The following is a 20,049-nucleotide window of genomic DNA, read 5'->3' as shown; positions in this document are numbered from 1 at the left end:
ATATAAATATATATATATATATATATATATATATATATATATATATATAAAAAAAACATTCAGAACAATGTTTGCTTTATTCTTCCTCCGTACGGGAATTGCTTTATCTGCATTGATACCAAACAGGCTTTTAAACTGCTTTTCCTGCATTAAAAAAAATTCAAATACTCGAAAAACAATAAAAATGTGTAGAAAAAAAAGAGATAACAGTACATTAAAAAAAAAGTAGTTTTTTAAAATAAATTAAAAAATTCAATATTTGCTATTTTAAAAAACATTTTCAGAAAAAAAGTTTCCCCCCAAATATAAAATTATATGACAAATAAGTTTGAATGAATGGATAAAAAAATATATATTTTAAAATGTATATATTTTTCATAAAAATAAATCTTCCCCAAGATATTTCTAAAGAAATCCCATATGATGAAATTCTCCCCATTTTTTAAACACTAAAACGCTTAAAAAAAAAAAACATTTAGAAAAAAAAGTTATGCCCAATTTTGAAACATCGATGTTTGCATATACGTTTCAAAAAGAAACGTTTTTCAGAAAATGAATAAGTCAAAATGTTTTCCCCTCCTGAAAAATAAAGAAATCCACGAAAAACAAATGCATGTGACCAATCAATGGGAATGGACCAAATGGTTTGACCAGCCTGCCCCCCCCCCACCCCCACCCCCCGCGATCCCCAGGAAGGAAAGAAAAGTGACGTACGCCGTCTTCTGCCGTCAGCTTCCTCCTCTTCTTGACCTTCTCGGGCAGCAGCTTCCCGACGCGCTCCACGTCGCCGTCCGAGCCGAACTCGGCCTCGAAGTCCTTCCAGGCCTCGAGCAGCATGAGTCGCTCCTCCTTCTCCTCGCAGCTCCTCATGCTCTTGTTGGCCTCCTCGAAGATCTGCCGGCACCCGTGCAGCCGCTCGCCGCCCTCCAGCGACAACTCAAACTTGGCGTAGCTGATCCAAACCTGAGCGGCGACAAGTCAGCCCGCGACCGTCGGACGGAGCTCGCTTGCGCGGCCGACGTGTCGCGATGGGACGAGGACGCACCTTGACGTGTTGCGTGCGCTGCAGCAGCCTTTTGTAAAGGTTCCTCGTGTTCCCAAACTCCTCCTGCTCGATCTCAAAGTCGATGTAGGACTTCCACAAAACCTGAAAGACAAGGACGGGGTTTCCTTTTTTTCCACGCCTGACTTCAATGAACAGATTTTTTTTTTTTTGGCCCTCCTGTGTTCTATGATGAATATTTTGGTTTGGTTTTGAGTTTGGGACGAAGGTACCTCGGGCATGTCCAGCCGCGGCTGTCCAATGGCGAGCTCGAAGATGGCTCGCGCCCGGTCCACGTCGCCCAGGATGGTCTCCAGTTCGGCAAATTTGATCCAGGTGGTGCAGTTTTCCGGCGCAAACTCCAGATATTTCTGGTAGAGCTTGCGGCAGCGGTCAAACTCGCGCAGCTGAAGCTCCAGCTCGATGTAGCCCTTCAGCAGTTTGTTCTTCGGACATTTGCCGATCGCCGTGCCCTAAAGAGGCCAAAAGTTAGGATGTTGATGTGTTTGTTGCATCAATTCCGGATCCAGAGGCTGGCCGATAAATGATTTCACCAATTGAATTAGAAATGACATTTTTGTAGGGGGAGATTTGTTATCAGGCAACATGTTTGGCGTGCTTACGACTAGAGATGTAAATATCCGAACGTCACAATATTGTGGCGAGGTTGGTGATATATAAAAAAAAAAAAACTCAAGATATTGCCCAAAATTTTAATATATTTGCTGGTATGACTGATTTACACGAGAGATCATCACCGCAGTGGCCAAAACATTCCTAATTAAAATTAAACTGCACTAATAAACCACCAGAGGGTGCTAGAACTACACAAATAGTATTCTAACGTCACCTTTTTAACAGATGTGCTGCTTTTAATATCGCGACATGACAACGACGAGATTGTGGCAATTTCAATATCAGGATATCGCAGTTATCATGACATCCCCTACTTACGACATAGGGAAGAAAAATGCGAGTCGTACCATGACCTTTCTGGCACCCTGCAGGTTCTTCTGCCGGATTTCAAACTGACCGTACAGCAGCCAGATCTTTGCAAAGGTGAACTGAGACACACAAGACGGCCGTCAAGTGAAGTCGCCACAAAGACACGATCCTTTATCGTCGTCCGACTGGTTACCTTTTTGTGAGGGATCAGATCCAAACAGGCCTGATACACTTGCCTTGTCCTGTCCTCGTCCTGTCCGCAAGCAAAAGAGTCTCAATCAATCAATCCTTTTCAAAATGATCAGAATGAAACAGTGAACGTGTCCTCTAGAGGGCGCTGTGGCTCAGTGGTGGTTTTCAAGGTGCTGCTTTCTGCTCCACCTCACCATGACCTCCAGTTCTTCATAGAGTCCGTAGTTGATCCACAAGTAGATGTAGCGTCTCCAGTGGCGCTTTTCCTGGATGGGCGGCACGTTGGCGATGGCGCGCTCGTACACCTCTCGCACCGTGTCGGGTTCGGCGTCGCTCTCCACCAACCGCAGATAATCGAACCAGGCGTCGTAGTTGTGCGGGTTGGCCTTGGCGTGCGGACGCGGGTGAGAGAGGACGGCATTGAACGCGACATCAAGATCCGCCCAAGCGGCAAGCGTTGCGTTCCACCTACCTTGACTTCCTCCTCGTACTGGAACCGCCTTTTACTGACGATGACGTCCTCGATCCCTCGTCGGTCTCCAAATTTCTTCTCAAACATGGTGTAGTTCTTGAAGAGCTCCTGGGCCTGCTGCTTGGGGATCCGGTCCAAAGCGTACTTGTAGATCACGCGCACGCGCTCAAACTGACAAGGGACAAACATCGGGAACACTCGTGTCAGTCCTAACAGACCCCCCCCCCCTCTTCAACCGTCCATCTAAAAGGACATATTTTCTTACATATCCGCGATTCACATCATTTTGCAAGATGCAAAATGCAACCCCCCAAAAAGTCACATGGAACATAAAAAAAAGAAAATGTGCCCAAAAGAAACAATGTTGTGGACCGACCTCCTTCTGAGTCTCCTCAAACTTGGCGAAGGCAACAAAGAGGTTTTCGTCCACGTGCTCCTCACCGAAGAACTCCACGGCGCGCTCGTACACCTTCCTGCTGTGAGCGATGTAGCCGTGTTTATCCTCGAAGCGAGCGTACTTGATCCAGTTCTTCACCTCGGGGTGGACCATGACGAGTACGCACCAGTTAAGGAGATTTCCGCATCGACCAATATTTTCTCTTTTACTGAAAACGTATATGGTCCCCAAATTTCGATGATCGGTCTCCTCGACTACTACTAATCAGTACTGGTCATATTGATTTATCTTTACTAAAGAGCCACCGAATAGTGTGGTAAAGGTGGTAAACACCTAACATACTGGGCAGGAAAAAAAGAAGAGTAGACTCTTAATCACCCCACAAAAAAAATACTGATATTGTTTACTATTTTTTTTAATACTATAAAACAACCAAAAAAAAGAGGACTGACTTTTGATAGCAAATCCGGATGTGATTGGGAAAGATACGCTAGCTGGTGTGAGAGCGGAAGATGCAAAGGGCAGGGAGGGATGCGAGCCCGAAGGGACAAAAGAAAAAAAACCCCAGTGGGAGCGCGAGAAGGATATATCGCTCGTAGATGCTGCGGCCTTTGTCCACCTCCTTGTAGCGCAGCTCAAAGTTGATGTAAGAGTGCCAGGCCTGCTCCTCGGGCTCCCACTCCATCCAGCGCTCAAAGGCCTGCCTGCAGCCCGCCACGTTGCCCAGCATCTCCTCCATGTACGTGTACTTGTACCTGCCGCCGGTCAAAGTCGCTGTGAAAATGTCCCTGATGGGGGGAGCCACCAAACGCGCTGTTGCGCTTTGTAGTTTTACCAGAACTGGTTGACGCGGGGCAGGATGGTGATGGCCCGGTCCCAGATGTTGCGCGCGTGGTTCACCTGCCGACTCTTCATCTCCATCTCGGCGTACTTTAGCCACAGGGTCACGTTGCGGTGGTCCACGTCCAGCGCACGCTCGTAAATGGAGCGAGCCCTAAAGTGGCGCACAGGATGGAGATAATCGATGACATTTGCGCATTTGATATCAAACAAAACGATAAAAATGTGATTGGTTGGTTCCTTTTGCTAATACAGTTGAAGTTACATGAGCCAGAACTACCAATTGCGAAGACTACATTGACTTGGCAAATGTGATTTGACAAACCAAGCTGACATTCATAAACACGCACTGGAAGCAGAATGTTTGGAAGAACTACCTCTGGACCTCTGTCAGGCTTTCCTCCCATTGTGCGTACTTTATCCAGTTACTGATTATAGTGCGGTTCTTTCGGATGTTGTCCTCAAACGCCTGCAAAGTAAACAAAGTCTCGGGAGCTGTTGGGGAAAACGACAAGGAGATTTTCGAGTAAATTGGTTCTTGTAGCTGCGGACCTTCCGCTTCCTCAGCTTGTAGTCGTTGAGTTCTTCCTTGTCGGTGATCTTTTGTTTTGGTGGCGGCGGCAGAAGTTCGAGTTCTCGTTCTTTTGCTTCCCTGAGAAGCTGCTCGGCGGTGATCTGCACCTCCGCCGGAGCTTTATTCTTCACCTGAAATACAAAAATATTTAATAGGCACCTCGTTGAACTCCCCCCCCCCAAAGTCCAAGAGCTGCTTGATAGAATTAGCATTAGCATTCGCTCGACCTTTTCGTTTGCGTTTAAGTTTACCTTCGCCACCTTCGGTATTCGCTGCTTGCCAGCCGCCGTCGAAGCCATTTTTCCAACCCAAAGTTTAAGAATCTAGTCGATTTCTAGATTTAAAATTCCCCCCCGAAAGTCAACAAGTCAAAGAGGCGCCGAAACGTTTCGTAGTCGAGCACACGCGAGCCACCATGACATTCCCAGAATGCTTTGCGACTTCCGGTTACCGTAGTTATGATTTTAATTTCTAAAAAAAATAAACAATTCTAAAGTTTTTATCTTGACACACCAGGAATTAGATTGTATGTTATTTTCTCACCACTCTATTTAAAATAACATCCATGACGTTGCCTTGACAGGAACCAGAATGCGTTGCAACCTCCCGTTACCATAACAACGACGTTTGCGTCCCAAGAACTACAAACGTGAAGGCGTTAGGACTTGGAAAAGTATGTTTTAACATGTTTTTTCCTCACTAATTTATCTTCGAACTCAACTCCTGGCATCACACGGGACATCGAGTTGAGTTAATTGCTATAAACTACAAAGTAGGTTAACCCAACATTTTATTCAGGCTTCAGGGCTTGTGTGGCGTGTTTATTTGTCACCACGGGTGTTTTATTTGTGAAATCATTAGCGGAAGCAGGAGAAGTTTGAAGACTATGAAGAACACGATAACCTCAAGCGGAGGTCAAGTGGCCAGAGTAACCGTCAGGAGGAGCGAATGTGCGGACGCTGAGGCCATTGAAGGTCTCATCAGCTTTCAAGCCTTGGAGCTTTTTGGACCAATCGATGTCCTTCAAGTCCTGTAAGTACAAACCCCGACGACTGAGCAAACGTGCAGCCGAACGGCCGTGATGACTTTGGTCTTCTGCACGTGGCGTAGGGAGAAGGCCAACCTGGCGGTGACCTTGGCCAACGAGGAGGGCGAGGTGGTGGCCCACGCGTCCTTCTTTGACCGTCCCGCTGAAGCGCTGCTTGATACGCCTCACTGGGAAACGTTCCTCTGCAAGCACTTCAAAGCTGACGACTTGATGGTGTGAATATTGGCGCAAAACACGCGTGCGAGCGCGTGGGGAACTTCTCACGTTCTTCTTCTTCTTCTTGTTGTTGTTGTTCAGCCGTGGAATACGCTCTTCCTTCATCTGTTCGTGTCCCAGACCGACTTCTCCACCGCAAGCTTTCAGCACATCATCAGGTTCCGTCACTGCAATTTCACCACTGGCGACGTTTGCATTTGGTTCCCGGGCATTTAACAGAGTTGATGATTCAACAAAGACATGAATTGTCGTAAACAATAATCATTTTCATAATCAAGTGCACAGTTGTTGGGAATGGCTGATTTCGATTGTGTGTTGTTGTGTCATACAGTGCCGTGTTTGATACGACTGCTGAGCTGGAGTTCGTGTGCCTGCTGAGCTCCACATCTGTCCGCTTAGGTAAATCTTCTCGTTCAAAGAATGTACGATGGACGAGTGGGTAAAACGTCTGCCTCACAGCTCCGAGCTTCCGGGTTTGAATCTCGTATTTTTCCTCTCACGATGGCTCTCGTTCATCCATTCTATCAACTCGGTGTGCGTGTGCGTGTGCGTGTGCAGAAGCAGCACTGGAGGAGTTGTTGGAGCCTCTGGAGCGTCTGCCTGAAGAAGAAGCAGCAACAGCTGAGTTGAGGGTGTCGGTGTGTCACAGACGAAGACTTTGTCCAAGACTTTTTGTCCGGCCTGCAAGGTCATTCCATATCAGTGCACACACACAAGCAAAATTATTGCTTTTGAATATTGTGGTTGCTGCAGTGATTATTTTGGCCACTGGTGGGCACAATTGATTTTATTTAGGTCGACACTAATCCACTCATTGACTTTTTCATTAGGCACACAGTGTAAAGTGTTAAATCAAACATTGTGTGCGTCAGGGTTGAGGATCACGATGACGTCATGCACATCGTGGCTCAGCAGACGAAGATTCTGACAATCATGCATCGGCCGTACTTCCTGTCGGAGCTCATCGAGGCCCAGGACGAGAACAACCACGCCGCCGTGTGCGAGGTGCGTTGTTGCCGTCCGTGTATTGAATTAGCTAAGAACGTCAGTCCTAAATGATCCCAAACACTCGTTCTTCCTGGCTCACGCTTATTGCTACCTGAGTTTGCAGCAACAGTCCATGTGGAAAAATAGTCACACACGCAAAAAAAATCCACGACACACTGAAACTGCAAAAAGTGAAATGTGATACAGCGAATACGAACATATGCAACAATTTTTCAATGTATGTTAAGAAATTATTTGGTGGTTTAGGGGGGAACGATTGTAACAAAAATCTTTTTGAACCGGAATAATTTTTTGATTCAAAAGATTTGAGTGTACCAATCAAATTGTTATATTTTGAAATATTTTGAGTTACGTTATCGAATCGTCTCTTAATGGAGAGATATCTCTTAGAAGGAAATGGCACATATGCAGTACTGAAAAGTTCATTCAAATGTAAAATAACAAGAAAAAAGTAATTGCATTATACCCTCTCAAACTAAACTGTACCTTATTGAATGGAATTCTAATCCCACTGAGTTGAACAAAATTGAATTGTTCTACTTTCAAATTGAACCGTCCTGGAATCATTTCTCACACATTCATTTCCTAACCGCTTATCCTCACGAGGGTCACGGACCAGCTGGAGCCTATCCCAGCTGTCAACGGGCGAGAGGCAGGGTACACCCGGAACCGGTCGTCAGCCAATCGGCAGAATTTCACACCCCACGTATCAAATCGTCTTTTTGAGGAGGGATGCACACCTGAAGTACAAAGTGACGAAAATGTGTGATTTGGGTGTGCTAAATAAATGGTATGAAATTTCTCCCCCCAAAAAGTAGAAAAATTACGCGGCGGGCCAGATACCTGTTCTGTAGTATTTGTGCATCGTTGACGTCAGTCCAAAACCGTGACGTGCACGCTGTCACTCTCCTGCCAGTTTTTTTTTCCTGCCGGCAACGTACGCAAGCTGAAAGGTTGTCAAAATGTCGATGTTGCCGACGATGACCACGACGATGATGTTGTCGTCCCGGCAGTGCGACGGCACCATCACCGGTTTCATCAGCGTGACTGCCGAGGTGGACGTGAGGCGACTGCAGGAACATTTCAACTTGAAACATTTTGGCGGTTTGTGCAAAGCCAAGCAGGACGACGAGGACGAGGACGAGGACGTCGCTGATCCTCATCCTGACAAAGCAGAGAAACCGCCACAAGAGCCGCAGGAAGAACCGCTAGAAGAAACTGATTCAGAAGGAGAACAAGAATCCCAGGTTGAAAAAAAAAGTCATAATTATGGTGGTCAGCCAAAGTATTTAGTGTATTTGGACCTTTGCTAAATGGTCGTAGTAGAGGAATTTTATCATTTTGACTGATGTTGTCCTCAGGAGGAAGACGAGGAGGAGGTTCTGTCTTCATCATCTGAAGAAACCTCAGGGGAACCCAACGCCTTCTGTATCCAGTTCTTCTTCTCGGAGACGAACTACGAGATAAGGTGAGATCAGGAACGGACTCTTTTTTTGTTTTTCTCGGAGGTGAGTTTTTCCTTGAGCGTCTTCCTGAGAATGTCACAACTGGTCCTCCCCTGCCAAAGGTCACATGTCCGTCGACTACACCAGCTGGTCTTGAGCTGAAGGGAGACAGTTGCGTTGCCATGGCAACCAGCAACTTGGCCCAAACATTGTTTCACTCCTCTTCTTCTTCTTCTCTTCCAGCTCTTTGGACTTGATTCCATACATATTCCAAGTCTTCCCAGTAAGCGCGCACCTCATCCCTAACACGGCTCAACAATGACAACTCGACAATGTAACAAACAGAACAGTTACGTAACACAAACGTAACCAGCTGTCGGAAATGTCCATCAGGATCTGGACTTCTGCATCATCACAGTCCCGACGTTGTCACCGGACTTCCCGCTCCTGCAAAACTTCTTGAGAGTTCCCCCGCGACCCGGCAGCCTGTTGCCCGCCGACCTGTACATCCTGCACCGTGACGGGCTGAGGTGGGCTGCGCGCCAGGAGGCCCCGCTGGCACGTCGTCAACGTGACGCTATGCGTTGTGGGATGTTCTTGCAGGAGCGTCAAAGTGCGAGCGGCGGTGGCGTCCGACAGGGACGCCGTGGCCAACCTGGCGACCGGCGTGAAGATAGGAAGAGATGCCCTGCTACAAGATCTGGACCTCATCCTGGACAACCAAATGGACAAGGTTGGTCGTGGTACACACTCGCACAGCAGCCTGACCCTGAGGCCGCTTGATGTGGGCATTGGAAAGTCCTTACTTTCAGCAACAAGAGCCAGAGAACCAAAGTAGCGATGATTGGGTTGAGCTTCTTCTCCAACAGCCGCCCCAGCTGTGACTGCCGCTGTTCCAACACAGTCATAATTACTGCACGCACTGACCTGACGTAAGTTTCCACATAGGCCGAGCGTCCGCCGCAGGCCTTTGTGGCCGACGTCGACGGGACCGTGGTCGGGACGCTGATCATCAAAGACGAGGAGGTAATCCTAATACCAGTTAACTCATTCACTGGCAGCCATTTTGACTGAAGCAACCCCCTTTGCTCTAGGCTGTTTTACTGGATTTTGACAGATTTTGCAAGGCCCACAGAATTTTGTGTTCTATTGCTATAAAAACATGGAAACTACCAAAAGGAAGGTTGGAGTCTCTTCTTTCATCAGGAAAAAAATATATATATTTCTGTTTCTGTTTTCCAGCAATTAGCATTAGAATATAGCTAAGTTTAATCATGATTCAAAAATCTGTTCAAAACCGTGGGGGAAAGAGCCTTTTGCGACATGGCCCTGGTCGATTTCTCTTATACTCTGCTGCCACCTGCTTGTCGTTTTTGTAATTACTACAATTGCTTCTAGCATTCTCCAGTTGAGAGGCTGCATCAAAACCTTCTGTATTCTCTATTTCTCTAAGAAAAAATGCTGGATCTGTTTGCAACAGTTGTCTGTTGTGGCCCCGTCAGGACATGGAGTACATCCGGGCCCGCTACAATATCGAGAACTTCATCTACTACAGCCATCACGGTGACCACGAACACGCTCAGCTGCGCCACTTCGTGCTCCACCGCTGCTTCCAACACTTCAGCAGACATTTCTTCAAGGAGACGCTCCGCCAGGCCCGCAAGTCCAACCTCTACCACCGCGTGTATCCACTCAGCCTGGCCCAGCAGGTTCGCAGGACGCTTCGCGGCCTCCGCGGCCGCACTTTCGCATTCTCCGCGGCCACACTTTCGCCAACCTCCCTGGAGAACGGGGTTTGGATTCCAGCTCAACGCGTTTCCACTTGTGCTCCCAGGACTGCTGCGTGCATCATCTGGACTTCATCCTGGACTGTGCCGTCCCCGTGCGTCCCCGCCGTCAGATCATCTACCCCCTCAAGGAGCTCGGCGCCAACGCGCCTGCCAGCTGCATCACTGACGAACAGGTGGGCTGATTCAACATTTACAAACCAAGTTTGACTCATTCACGATATCTGCAACGTAATTGTGACTAGTCAAAAGGACATCTAGAGATTTCTGTAATTGACACAAGGACAATTCGACGTGGTCACAAGGGCTGAGGATCGAACCCACAACCTCCCGGTTGAGAGACAACCACTCTACCACAGAGCCATGCCCCACCATGTGTATGGGGTTTGTCATCACAGTTGCAGAGATGAATTTTGCCACCGCCAGGAAGAAGCTACAAGAATAAAGACCGGAGTCAGATCCGTTTTTGTTTTGTGATTGACATTAATGTGAAGTCAATATTTATCCCAGCGTGCATGTTGACATGTTTTGTTGGAAGGCCGAGCGCCCGCCCGCCCGCTTGCCTGCCCTGCTGGTGTGCAGATAAGCGATAAGAGCTTGTGTGGTTGAATCAAAGTCAAAGCGCTATTGTGTTGCGCGCAATTACAACACAACGGAAGCTGTTGCACACAATGAGACTGTGGAAGCTGCTGCTCAGTGCGCGTCTCATCCCTGCTGGCCTTCAAAGTCTTTGCAGAAAGTCTTGCCCAGCGTGATCCAGAACTGATCGCTCACTCGATTGATGCAAAACCTTAAGACAAGTCAACAAGTCCTCTCCACCTTTCTAAATGTTCCTCCACCTGGCTCCCTGCTCTTTCTGCAGATTACAGTAACATCTGCGAACATCATCATGCTTCATAGCGATTCCAGTCTAACCTCATCTTTGAACCTATCCATCACTTTTGCAGAGAGGAAGGGGCTTAGAGCTGATCCCTGATGCACTCCCACCGCCAGCTTCAAGTTACACCTACAGCATACCTCAGCTTTGTTCTGCTGCTGTCACACGTCACATTTCTTTCTTCGGTATCTTTTCACCCTCCAGAATTCTGTTGAGCAACCTGGTCAAAACCTTTTCATCCACCTCACCCACATGCTTGCACCTACACTGGACATGACGGTCACATGAATTCATGTTCATGTGAAAATGACACCATTGGATGACGATGGCTTGTGGTTAAGCGAAAAGCAGCCACTTTGATGACATGTTTTTTGTTGTTGCATTTTTCTTTTTGTCACTCAGGCTCCGTTTGCTCTAAATCTCATCAGCCGCAAGCTGACCATGGAGCCGAAGGTCACGGTCAACGCCAGGATCGTCCTGGTGGGCGCGTCAGACACGGGCCTGTCCTTCCTCGAGGTGCTTTGTTTCTGGTGCGTGGACCTCAAAATCACGTTTGGAAAGTCATTTGTCAGGAGAATCTTTCCTGCTCGTTGCTGGAGTTATCAGCCAAAGTCAGACTGTTCTGATTGGATGCCCCAGGCAAAGATTTACTGCTGGTGGCTATTAACCCCATTAGCACCCCCCCCCCCCCCACACACACACACACACACCATCTGTGGGTCACGTTCGCAGAGAGTGTAAAGTAGGCCGTGCTGGTGTGCATGAAGTGGCAGTGATGATCAACAACCCCCACAATGCACCACAAGAGTAAACATGCAGTCTGACCACAGCTTGATGCATTTAATCCCGTCTGTCAATTTGTCGGTCAAATTATATTGTCCTTTAAGAAGCAAAAACTGATTGAAAGCACTGACCTACAGAACCTAAATTCTAGTATTAGTTCCATGAAATGGTATTAACTTTTCTCTGGTTGCACTTCTTTCAGTACATGTAGATCTTGAATTATGACTTTTTTGTCCAGATTTCAGCCTCTCGGAACCCGTTTGTCTAGTAAAGCACGTCTGCAGCAATCTTCACACATTAATACGTTTAATAGTTCTCAGTGAATATGTTTTTGTCGCCACTAGATTCTCTGTGCAAGCGTAGGATTCAGTGTCTTGTGTAAGGATGAAGGAGCATCTTGATAGCTGGCAGGCAAGAGGGTGGATGCTCGTGTGGAGTGCTCGTCTGGCAAGAAGTCGGCATGGTGCCCGGTTGTTTGGTGGCGAGCGTGTCCAGCGCCGGCTCGCCTTTAATTAGCCTCCACTGTGTGGCTGTCAGCGCTCGTGTGTGCTGCCGTTAACGAGTTGACTAATGAGGCCGTTAGTGTACGCCCGACTGATGCCAGGGTCAGTGCAGGCCTGTGGGGGCGCCTCGTGTCGGTCTGGCCCAAACCACCAGCGGTCCAGTCCAGCAGTAATGGAATCATATAGGGATTTTTAGTCAACATTTTAGGGAACTAAGTCCACTCTGTAAAACCAAAAGTTAGTAATGGGCTAACCTACTCTTTAGGGCACTATATAGTGGGATAGGCAGATTTCCCCCCACCCCAGTACCCCTTATATCCCACTCCGCTCCTCTCCGGGACAAGGTCAGACAAATAAAGAGCTGGGTTGTGGGGTCACGCCGGCCGTCTGTTAGCGGCTGATAACGCTGCACCGCCTCATTTGCATGCAAGCGGCCATCATGCGCCTCCGTCGTCCTTCTGCTGCAGATTAACACGTCGCAATCGGGCTCTGCTCATTGTCTCATCATGATGGGATTAGTATCAATATTTAGTATTTTTATCATCATTAACCAATTGCAGTTTGAAAGCTGAAACACTTGTTGGGCGGCACCTTTGCACAGCTGTAAATGAATGAATTACTAGCTCAGTCATAGAACAAATTAAATCCGCGAATCAAGGTACAACTCAAAAGCTGCGTTCTTGTCTGTTTTTACGTCCTCGTCATCTTGTGAAATATCATCAATGGCAGCCAAAGTTCCAGCTGATAGTATGCATAAAGTAAGAACAGCCGGAATATCCTGATGTTGTTCTTTTATGCTAACTTAAACCAAGGATGCATTGGTTAGTTTCTTGTGAAGAAATATCCCATCATGCAATACGTACTGCTCTCAAAATGAGGGGAAGTTCACAAGTACACAGCCGTTCCAATTATGGGAGAGTAACGTTCTTGGGAAGTACGTTCAAGTACAATCATACAAGAAATGACTAAAGTGTCCATTATCTGTGCAGCCCTCACCTGAGATTCAACAACCTCACCCTCATCTCCACGCACGGTTTCCCCGCCGACTGCGCCGTGGCTGGCGTCAAGTTCCTATCCACCAGGCAAGTGGACTCGGCTCCTTTTCAAAATGTTTCGAAGACAACAGGCGCCATGGTACTTCCGGGTGGCAGACGTTAGCGAGTGGGTACCGCTGTCCTAAAAAAACATAACAAAAATGTGTTGCGTTTGCGCAGCAAGATATACTCCACAAGGATTCATTTGTGTCCTAGTAGACAATTTCTACGAGCCATTTACCCGCCTATCATTGAACCAGTTGAGACTGTGGATAGAAGAAAAAACGGCATCAGTGGTGTAATGTTTCGATTTTTGCCGCCTGAAAGTACAAACATCGTTACGGTGAATTGTCCTACAGCACCAAAGCCCACTTGTGTTCTGATTGCGCGGCTCCGCCCTCTGCAGCCATGCCTACAGCAGCAGAGACAGGGCACAGTTGCCGCTGCGTTCCTGCGTGGCCGAAGTCTCTGCCAAGATGGTCGCCATCAACAGGAAGTCCAAACATGTGGTGGTATCCACTGGCGCCAAGATTCCCTACGACTACCTCGTCCTCTGCACCGGCCTGCAGTACCAGGTCACTTCATTTGTCTCGTCATTCATATGAATAAATATACTACATTATAGAAACACCGTTATGGGGTTAAAGTATGTGAGCCTATGGCATGACCTGAATTTCTGCGGAAAGTGGTCATAAATGGGATAGGTTGTTATTTCTGCAGAAATCCAGATCATTCAAAGGGTTCACATAGTTTTTCTTGGAAGTATCTTTGGGTTAAGGGTCTTAAATGTTGTTGCTTGTGGCTTGTTGTTTGGGTAGGTGCCGTGTCCGACGCAACTGTATCAGGACCAGCCCGACACAAATAACCAGCAAGAGGAGCCGTCCTTTCCCCCCAGGTACACCGGCACGGTGCCGTCCAATCTCTTCACTCTAAACGAGCCACACGACTGCAACACAGCTCGAGGCTGGCTGCTGGAAAACTTTGTGAGGAGGAAAGGTACACGTGCACACATGCAAGCACAGTCGTTCAAGGAAAAGTTTCAATTGATGATTGACTGTTCAGTTGCGTTGGCAGCAATCATCTTGACACATGACACCTCAAGCATGGGACACACACACCCTTAATTAGGCTGATTTTGAGTGTGATCTTCCCCGCTTGCGATCCAAGTCAGCAAAGGCTTGATTATTCTCCCTTATGATTATCTGGTGATAGGGTTGGGTCAAGGGTCATTTTTCTCGCTACTGTTTGCCAATTTAAAATATTTGCTAAACTCTGTTTTGTTATAAATTCAGTACAGTCAGTGCAAAGAACTAGAGTTCTCATCCCAGTAAGCTCTAAAATTGGTGACTTAAGTGTGATTCCAATCAAGTCATGTGCCATCATGAAAACATCCCACTGACACCATCGCCACCCTGCAGATAACGCCATCGTCTATGGAAACAGCCTTGACGTCTTCACCACCGTAGCGATGTTACTCCGGATCGGAGTTCGCGGATCCTGCATCCACCTGGTGCTGACTCCTTCCCAGCGTGCCAAAGCCGATGATTTGCCACCTGCAAGTGATGTCACCAATGACTTGCCTCCTGAGAGTGATGTCACTAATGACTTGCCTCCTGAGAGTGATCTCACCATAGATTTGCCTCATGAGAGTGAAGACACCAATGGTTCATCTCGTAAGAGTGAAGACACCAATGGTTCATCGCGTAAGAGTGAAGACACCAATGGTTCATCGCGTAAGAGTGAAGACACCAATGGTTCATCGCGTAAGAGTGAAGACACCAATGGTTCATCTCGTAAGAGTGAAGACACCAATGGTTCATCTCGTAAGAGTGAAGACACCAATGGTTCATCTCGTAAGAGTGAAGACACCAATGGTTCATCTCGTAAGAGTGAAGACACTAATGGTTCATCTCGTAAGAGTGAAGACACCAATGGTTCATCTCGTAAGAGTGAAGACACTAATGGTTCATCTCGTGAGAGTGAAGACACCAATGGTTCATCGCGTAAGAGTGAAGACACCAATGGTTCATCGCGTAAGAGTGAAGACACCAATGGTTCATCTCGTGAGAGTGAAGACACCAATGGTTCATCTCCTAAGAGTGAAGACACCAATGAGTCCCCTTGTGAGAGTAATGTCCCTAATGATTCCCCTCCTGAGAGTAAGGCCACCCCTCACCAGCCTCCTGAAACTGACGTAACCACCGACCCTCTTGCAGAGATCGACGTCACCGATGATTTGCCTTCTGAAACTGATGTCACCATTGACCCTACTGAAATTGACGAGACCAATGATTCGCCTCGTGAGGATCACGTCACAAATGATTTGCATCCTGAAAGTGGAGTCCTTAATGGGTCGCCTCCTCAGATTGACGTCACCAGTGTCCCAGTTCCAGAGAATGACACTTCTACAGACACGCTTACTGATAACAGCGTTACCAACGACCCACCGTCCGAACCCAGCGAAGCCAGTGACCCACTTCCCATAAGTATCTTATCCAATGAGCCCACTTCCGACACAAGCGGTTTCTACTTTTCCGACGCGGAGGTCGAGAGTGCGGTGATGGCAGCTATGAAGAAGGCTCAGGTCAACGTGCACCATGGCTGCCTTCTGATGCAGATGAACAACGGCGACCATCCAGATCCTCTCACGTCTGTTACCTTCAGCACTGTCTCAGAACCGCTACACCTGCCCTGCGGCGTAAGTCTAATGTGACATCAAACATCATGCCAACTTAGCACTTTGGTTAGACAGATAGATGTTCCTGTCACACTCACAAAAACACACAAACCTTTTGCCTCGCTTCATAAAACACATTGCGAGTTACTAAACGTAAACCTAAATCGGGAAAATGCTTACCTTTTTCTTCTGCCCGTATTTTTGCAGTAGTGACTTTGACTACGTCTTTCCTGGCTAGCTCGCCAAAACGTAGTGAATGAATAGATGGCCCAATAATTCACAGGTGGTTGGAGGTAGCGATCTGCTCTTTTTCTGAACACAGCCTTTTACACATGCTCACAAACATTTTACGGTCACGGCTGCCTTTCTTGGAAACTCTGAGTGGACAGTCCCTTAAAAGGAAGGTATGAACATGTTTTCACGCCAAATGACCTTTTTCTCTATCATTATTCATTCTACCACATTTTCCTTTCAGCATTGTGTTCACTGCTGCCTTCTAGCGGTCACTTTTGTTGCGGCTCCGGAGTTTTCTAAATTGGGGAGCGTGTTGTCTTCCCGCTAGGTGTTCATCAACCTGTCCAGCCGAGGCGTGGACTACGACGCCTTCAACAGCATCAACAGCGCCTTCCTGGTGTTCGACGGCCGACTGGTCATCGACGACACTTTCCGAACTAACGACGCCGCCATCTGGGGCGCCGGCCCGCTCACCAAGTTCTCTCGCTCATACTACAGTGACGAGTGGTCGCACGCCAACTTCAACTCCAAGGAGGTGGGTCAGGAGCTGGCGGCCAAGTTGCTAATGCACTTTGACCCCACCTTGGAGGCCCCCCGCGAGACGCTGAACGCCAAAGACCGCCTGGTTCCTATTTACAATCGGCCCAAGATCCAAGGTGCGTGTCAACGCAACTCGCTTACCAACACATACAGTAAACTTCAGTTTATTGCCGGGGATGTATGTTCCAGGAGTAGACACACCCAAAATCTGCAGTGTTGTCGATATAAAATACTTTTTATTAATAGTGTCAACACTCCCACTTAATTTAAACGCATTGAGTGCTGCCCAAAGTGGTACCGCGCTGAAGACATGCAACGCTAAATTCTGATTTTATCCATCCATCCATTTTTAAACCCATTAAAAGAAATAAATAAAAGATTGCTCGCAAACGATAGTATCATGTCATGGAAAACAATCGTAAGCATTCAATCATTATCGAGATCAACAAGAAAATAATAAACACTTGTCCGTATGGTGCAACACACAGTAGAGATTCTTACATGAATAGTGAACATTATTATCTTTGGAACGGCTCAGTGTTTGGATTGAATGTCATTAAATTGTGTTCCTAATGAAGTGGCTGTGAGTGCACGTCCTTCACGCCGCTCTCATTGTGACAAGCCCCCCTCCACACACACACACACACACACTCAAGGTCACATGAAGGTTACACAAACGTGGCCTCTCGGTCACATGATGCCATCACAGTGCTTAAACACGCTTCATCTGCGAAAGAACATGTGAGGCTTGTTTGGGACACAACATTTGTCAAAATTGAAAATTGTCCTTTGGGTTGGTGGATTTGAAAAAAATATTGATGCATGTTGTGCGTAGGTGCGAAGTTACCAGGACTATTAAGCTATCTACATGTGACCAAACCGATCGCCAGCAACCCGCACGGATCTACCGTGGGACTCGTACGTCAGCCGGATTTACCAAGTTTGTCTTCTTCGTTCGAGGTGCGCATTGGATGTTTTTGTTCCATCGGCAGGGCTACCGCATCGTGACGGGTCGCCCGCACAGCGGCAACTACTTCTGCTTGCATCTGGACCGGAACCAGGTGGTGAAGACTCTCACCTGTTTGTCCTTGAAGCCGCTCCCCGTCAACAACCTGATATGTCTGTACGGCAAACACCAACAACTCCTCGGACAGCTGCTGGTCAGATTGCACCTGCAGCAGATCAACGACCTCTACAGGTACACTCACTCAAGCCCATCAACACACACACACACGTGCACAATTACGCACGCACGCACACACACCCCACCCACCTAGCCTCAGTGGTCAATCAATGTTTTTAATTGCTGCTGATGACCTGTCAGCCCCACAATGACTTTACGAGTTGTTTGGCAAGGGGGCGGGGGCGGGGTGAGGGGGGGGGCGTTGTTGTGTGGTTGGGGGGTGGGGGTGTCGGTGGGTAGATATGGGGAGGCACGCTTTTGTTTTGTTCCGCCTGCCCCATCCACAAAGACAGATTGGGGGATGCATAAACAGATTAGGAGGCGGGGGACAATAGGCGGGCATGTCTGGGAGGGGGAGGGGGGGGAGGGGGTTGAAAGATCGGAAGCAGGTCACCCACTGACAAACCAGAGGAGAAAGACACGGTGGGCATGTTGTGGGCATGTGAGGAGTGTGTATCCAGACATCCAAAAATGTAGTCATCCAAATCATTTGGACGTGTATTGTGCTGAGAAAATGGCCGCCCCTGAGATGGATCAAAACAGGCATTAAGCTCGAGGACTAAAGGCTGAGCAAAGCGTCTTCCTCTTTGTTTTGGGTTTAGTTTGACAGTAAACTTCAAATAAACAGCTTGAGGACTCTCTTTTGTGCCATTGTTGACTCATTTGATCTCGCAAACTGCCTCCATCAGCGCTCGCGTCTCAATTTCGCGTCAGCAAAATGAAAGCAACGAAACAGGCCGACTGACATTTTGTTTCAAGAAAAGTTTGTAAGTCGGGTCACTTCGTCTCTCATGGCACACGGGAAAGTTCCTTCAAATGTTGGATTTCTTTTCCTTTCTTTGAGGTCTTGATTGGATTTCGATGACATTTTTTGTTTCAGCTTCTTCCGGCAGAGTTGGTGTTTGGCCATCTTTCACGACCGTTTCTCCTACTTTGAGGAAGAGCTTCTTCAGGGCGACGTCAAGGTTCGTCACGACCACACTTTTACTCAAAACCTTCGTCAAACGCTCGCCGACCGGCTCGATGGCCCGCAGGTTGACAGCGAGGAGTTTTTGAGCGCCCCCCCCCGGGACCTGATGAAGGACCCCTCCAGCAATGCGGCGTTGAGGATCAACGCCGCCAAATATTTGTCTTTCAACCGCAACCTGCTGCCCATGTTCTTGTGCCCCGGCGACTTGTGACATCGGCACAGGTGACTTCATCATCGTCACGTGGTGGCAAAAGTGCTCACACCCTGCGTTTTAAGTACAAGTACAGACACTTTGAATCAAGAGTGTCAAACTCATTTGAGTTGAGGGGTCACATTTTGATCTCAAGTGGGCCGGACCGGTGGATTTGTCGCCAAATAAGCTAACAATACCTTGAAATAAGGCCTGGTATCGACACCTGCTATCAGTACTCGCCCATCCCTACTATAACTAACATCCATTGCAAATTTTCCCAAAATGTGTTTATTTTGGCACAAATCATAAAATAATGTATTGATTAGCATCTTGTTGCAAATCATATGAGCAATCTGAAATTGCTCAACAAAAATGGATTGAATCTCGTTTTACAGTTTCACAAACGGATGACGGGGTTATTTTACAGCTGTATGCTAATTAGGCTCTCGCTCTCTCGCACGCGCACACACACACAAAGCCAACAGCTGGTGTGATGACAAGTCATCTTGTCAAATCAGTCACGTTAGCATCACAATTTCACGTGTTGAAACGTACAAATAGCTTAGCATCTTTTTTTAATATAATTAGGAACAAGATTGAGCTGGTGAGAAGGTGGTTTTTCCTATTAAGAACTTGAATTGTGTTTGAGAAGATTTGAATAAACAAAAGTGATGTCAATTAATTATTTAAGACGAGTCTTAAACGTGCGCACGTGTGTGTGTGTAAGTGTGTCAGAAACTTACACACATAATGAATGCATATGGCGGCCACTTTGCATCACAAAGACTGCATTGGTGTGAAAAGGAAAGTGCATCGGATCAGGGGTCACATGGCGGGTGGGTCGGGGCCGTGTGTGTGTGCGTGTGTGACATTTGCCTTAAAGTGACACGTTCCAACAGCAGTTTATTTCTTTACGTTCTGTTTGGCTTGATTTAATTTATGAGGAAATTCTGCCAGTTTTCAGTCTTTTATTTGTATTGATTTGATTGTTTGAGTTCTGTACAGCACTTTGTTGCAGCTGCGGTTGTGAAAAGTGTGAAATGAATCAAATTGAGTCGACTTGAATAAATAATAAATTTACTCGTAAGA

The 20,049-nt window shown here is 47.3% G+C and overlaps 2 protein-coding genes across 4 annotated transcripts in view; one reads left to right on the top strand and one right to left on the bottom strand.

Moving 5' to 3' along the window:
* crnkl1 (crooked neck pre-mRNA splicing factor 1) overlaps positions 1–13,290 on the bottom strand; it is a 14,116-nt gene extending 826 nt beyond the window's left edge. Inside the window, exons 1-13 of one of the 2 annotated variants that reach the window (XM_086061089.1) lie at positions 13,146–13,290; positions 4,441–4,593; positions 4,266–4,357; positions 3,884–4,042; positions 3,637–3,803; positions 3,028–3,206; positions 2,652–2,822; positions 2,374–2,565; positions 2,181–2,240; positions 2,026–2,106; positions 1,276–1,515; positions 1,046–1,147; positions 715–963 (exon numbers count right to left, since the gene is read on the bottom strand). In XM_086061089.1, the coding sequence (XP_085917215.1) occupies positions 715–963; positions 1,046–1,147; positions 1,276–1,515; positions 2,026–2,106; positions 2,181–2,240; positions 2,374–2,565; positions 2,652–2,822; positions 3,028–3,206; positions 3,637–3,803; positions 3,884–4,042; positions 4,266–4,357; positions 4,441–4,593; positions 13,146–13,151 (1,851 nt within the window). In that variant the 5' untranslated portion in view covers positions 13,152–13,290. Of the gene's footprint in view, positions 1–714; positions 964–1,045; positions 1,148–1,275; positions 1,516–2,025; positions 2,107–2,180; positions 2,241–2,373; positions 2,566–2,651; positions 2,823–3,027; positions 3,207–3,636; positions 3,804–3,883; positions 4,043–4,265; positions 4,358–4,440; positions 4,594–4,713; positions 5,493–13,145 lie in introns of those variants that run through there. The other variant, XM_086061088.1, reaches the window with a different exon arrangement.
* cfap61 (cilia and flagella associated protein 61) lies at positions 4,945–20,049 on the top strand. 2 transcript variants are annotated; one of them, XM_086061086.1, is made up of 25 exons: positions 4,945–5,234; positions 5,324–5,494; positions 5,573–5,723; positions 5,808–5,884; positions 6,058–6,125; positions 6,285–6,414; positions 6,599–6,731; positions 7,748–7,981; positions 8,096–8,202; positions 8,423–8,462; positions 8,573–8,709; positions 8,783–8,912; positions 9,128–9,205; positions 9,682–9,888; positions 10,014–10,142; positions 11,246–11,373; positions 13,119–13,211; positions 13,570–13,738; positions 13,982–14,159; positions 14,582–15,861; positions 16,403–16,730; positions 17,450–17,532; positions 17,607–17,812; positions 18,678–18,762; positions 18,832–20,049. In XM_086061086.1, the coding sequence occupies exons 2-25, from the start codon at positions 5,349–5,351 to the stop codon at positions 18,976–18,978; spliced, it is 4,464 nt and encodes a 1,487-aa protein (XP_085917212.1). In that variant the 5' UTR covers positions 4,945–5,234; positions 5,324–5,348; the 3' UTR covers positions 18,979–20,049. The 2 variants fall into 2 exon arrangements, with proteins under 2 accessions (XP_085917212.1, XP_085917213.1); XM_086061087.1 differs by having other exon boundaries at positions 5,141–5,494.

Source organism: Leptonotus elevatus, chromosome 18 (genome assembly GCF_054856555.1).
Source record: "Leptonotus elevatus isolate MCC_2025b chromosome 18, RoL_Lele_1.0, whole genome shotgun sequence".
Classification (NCBI taxonomy): domain Eukaryota; kingdom Metazoa; phylum Chordata; class Actinopteri; order Syngnathiformes; family Syngnathidae; genus Leptonotus; species Leptonotus elevatus.
This window is presented reverse-complemented; position numbering and strand designations above follow the sequence as displayed.

Bases quoted from the DNA above. Each gene is read 5' to 3' on its own strand.
- cfap61 (XM_086061086.1), top strand. From the start codon at position 5,349: ATGAAGAACACGATAACCTCAAGCGGAGGTCAAGTGGCCAGAGTAACC. The intron at 5,495-5,572 runs GTAAGTACAAAC...CACGTGGCGTAG, and splicing joins ATCGATGTCCTTCAAGTCCT to GGAGAAGGCCAACCTGGCGG. The intron at 17,533-17,606 runs GTACGTCAGCCG...TTCCATCGGCAG, and splicing joins ACGGATCTACCGTGGGACTC to GGCTACCGCATCGTGACGGG.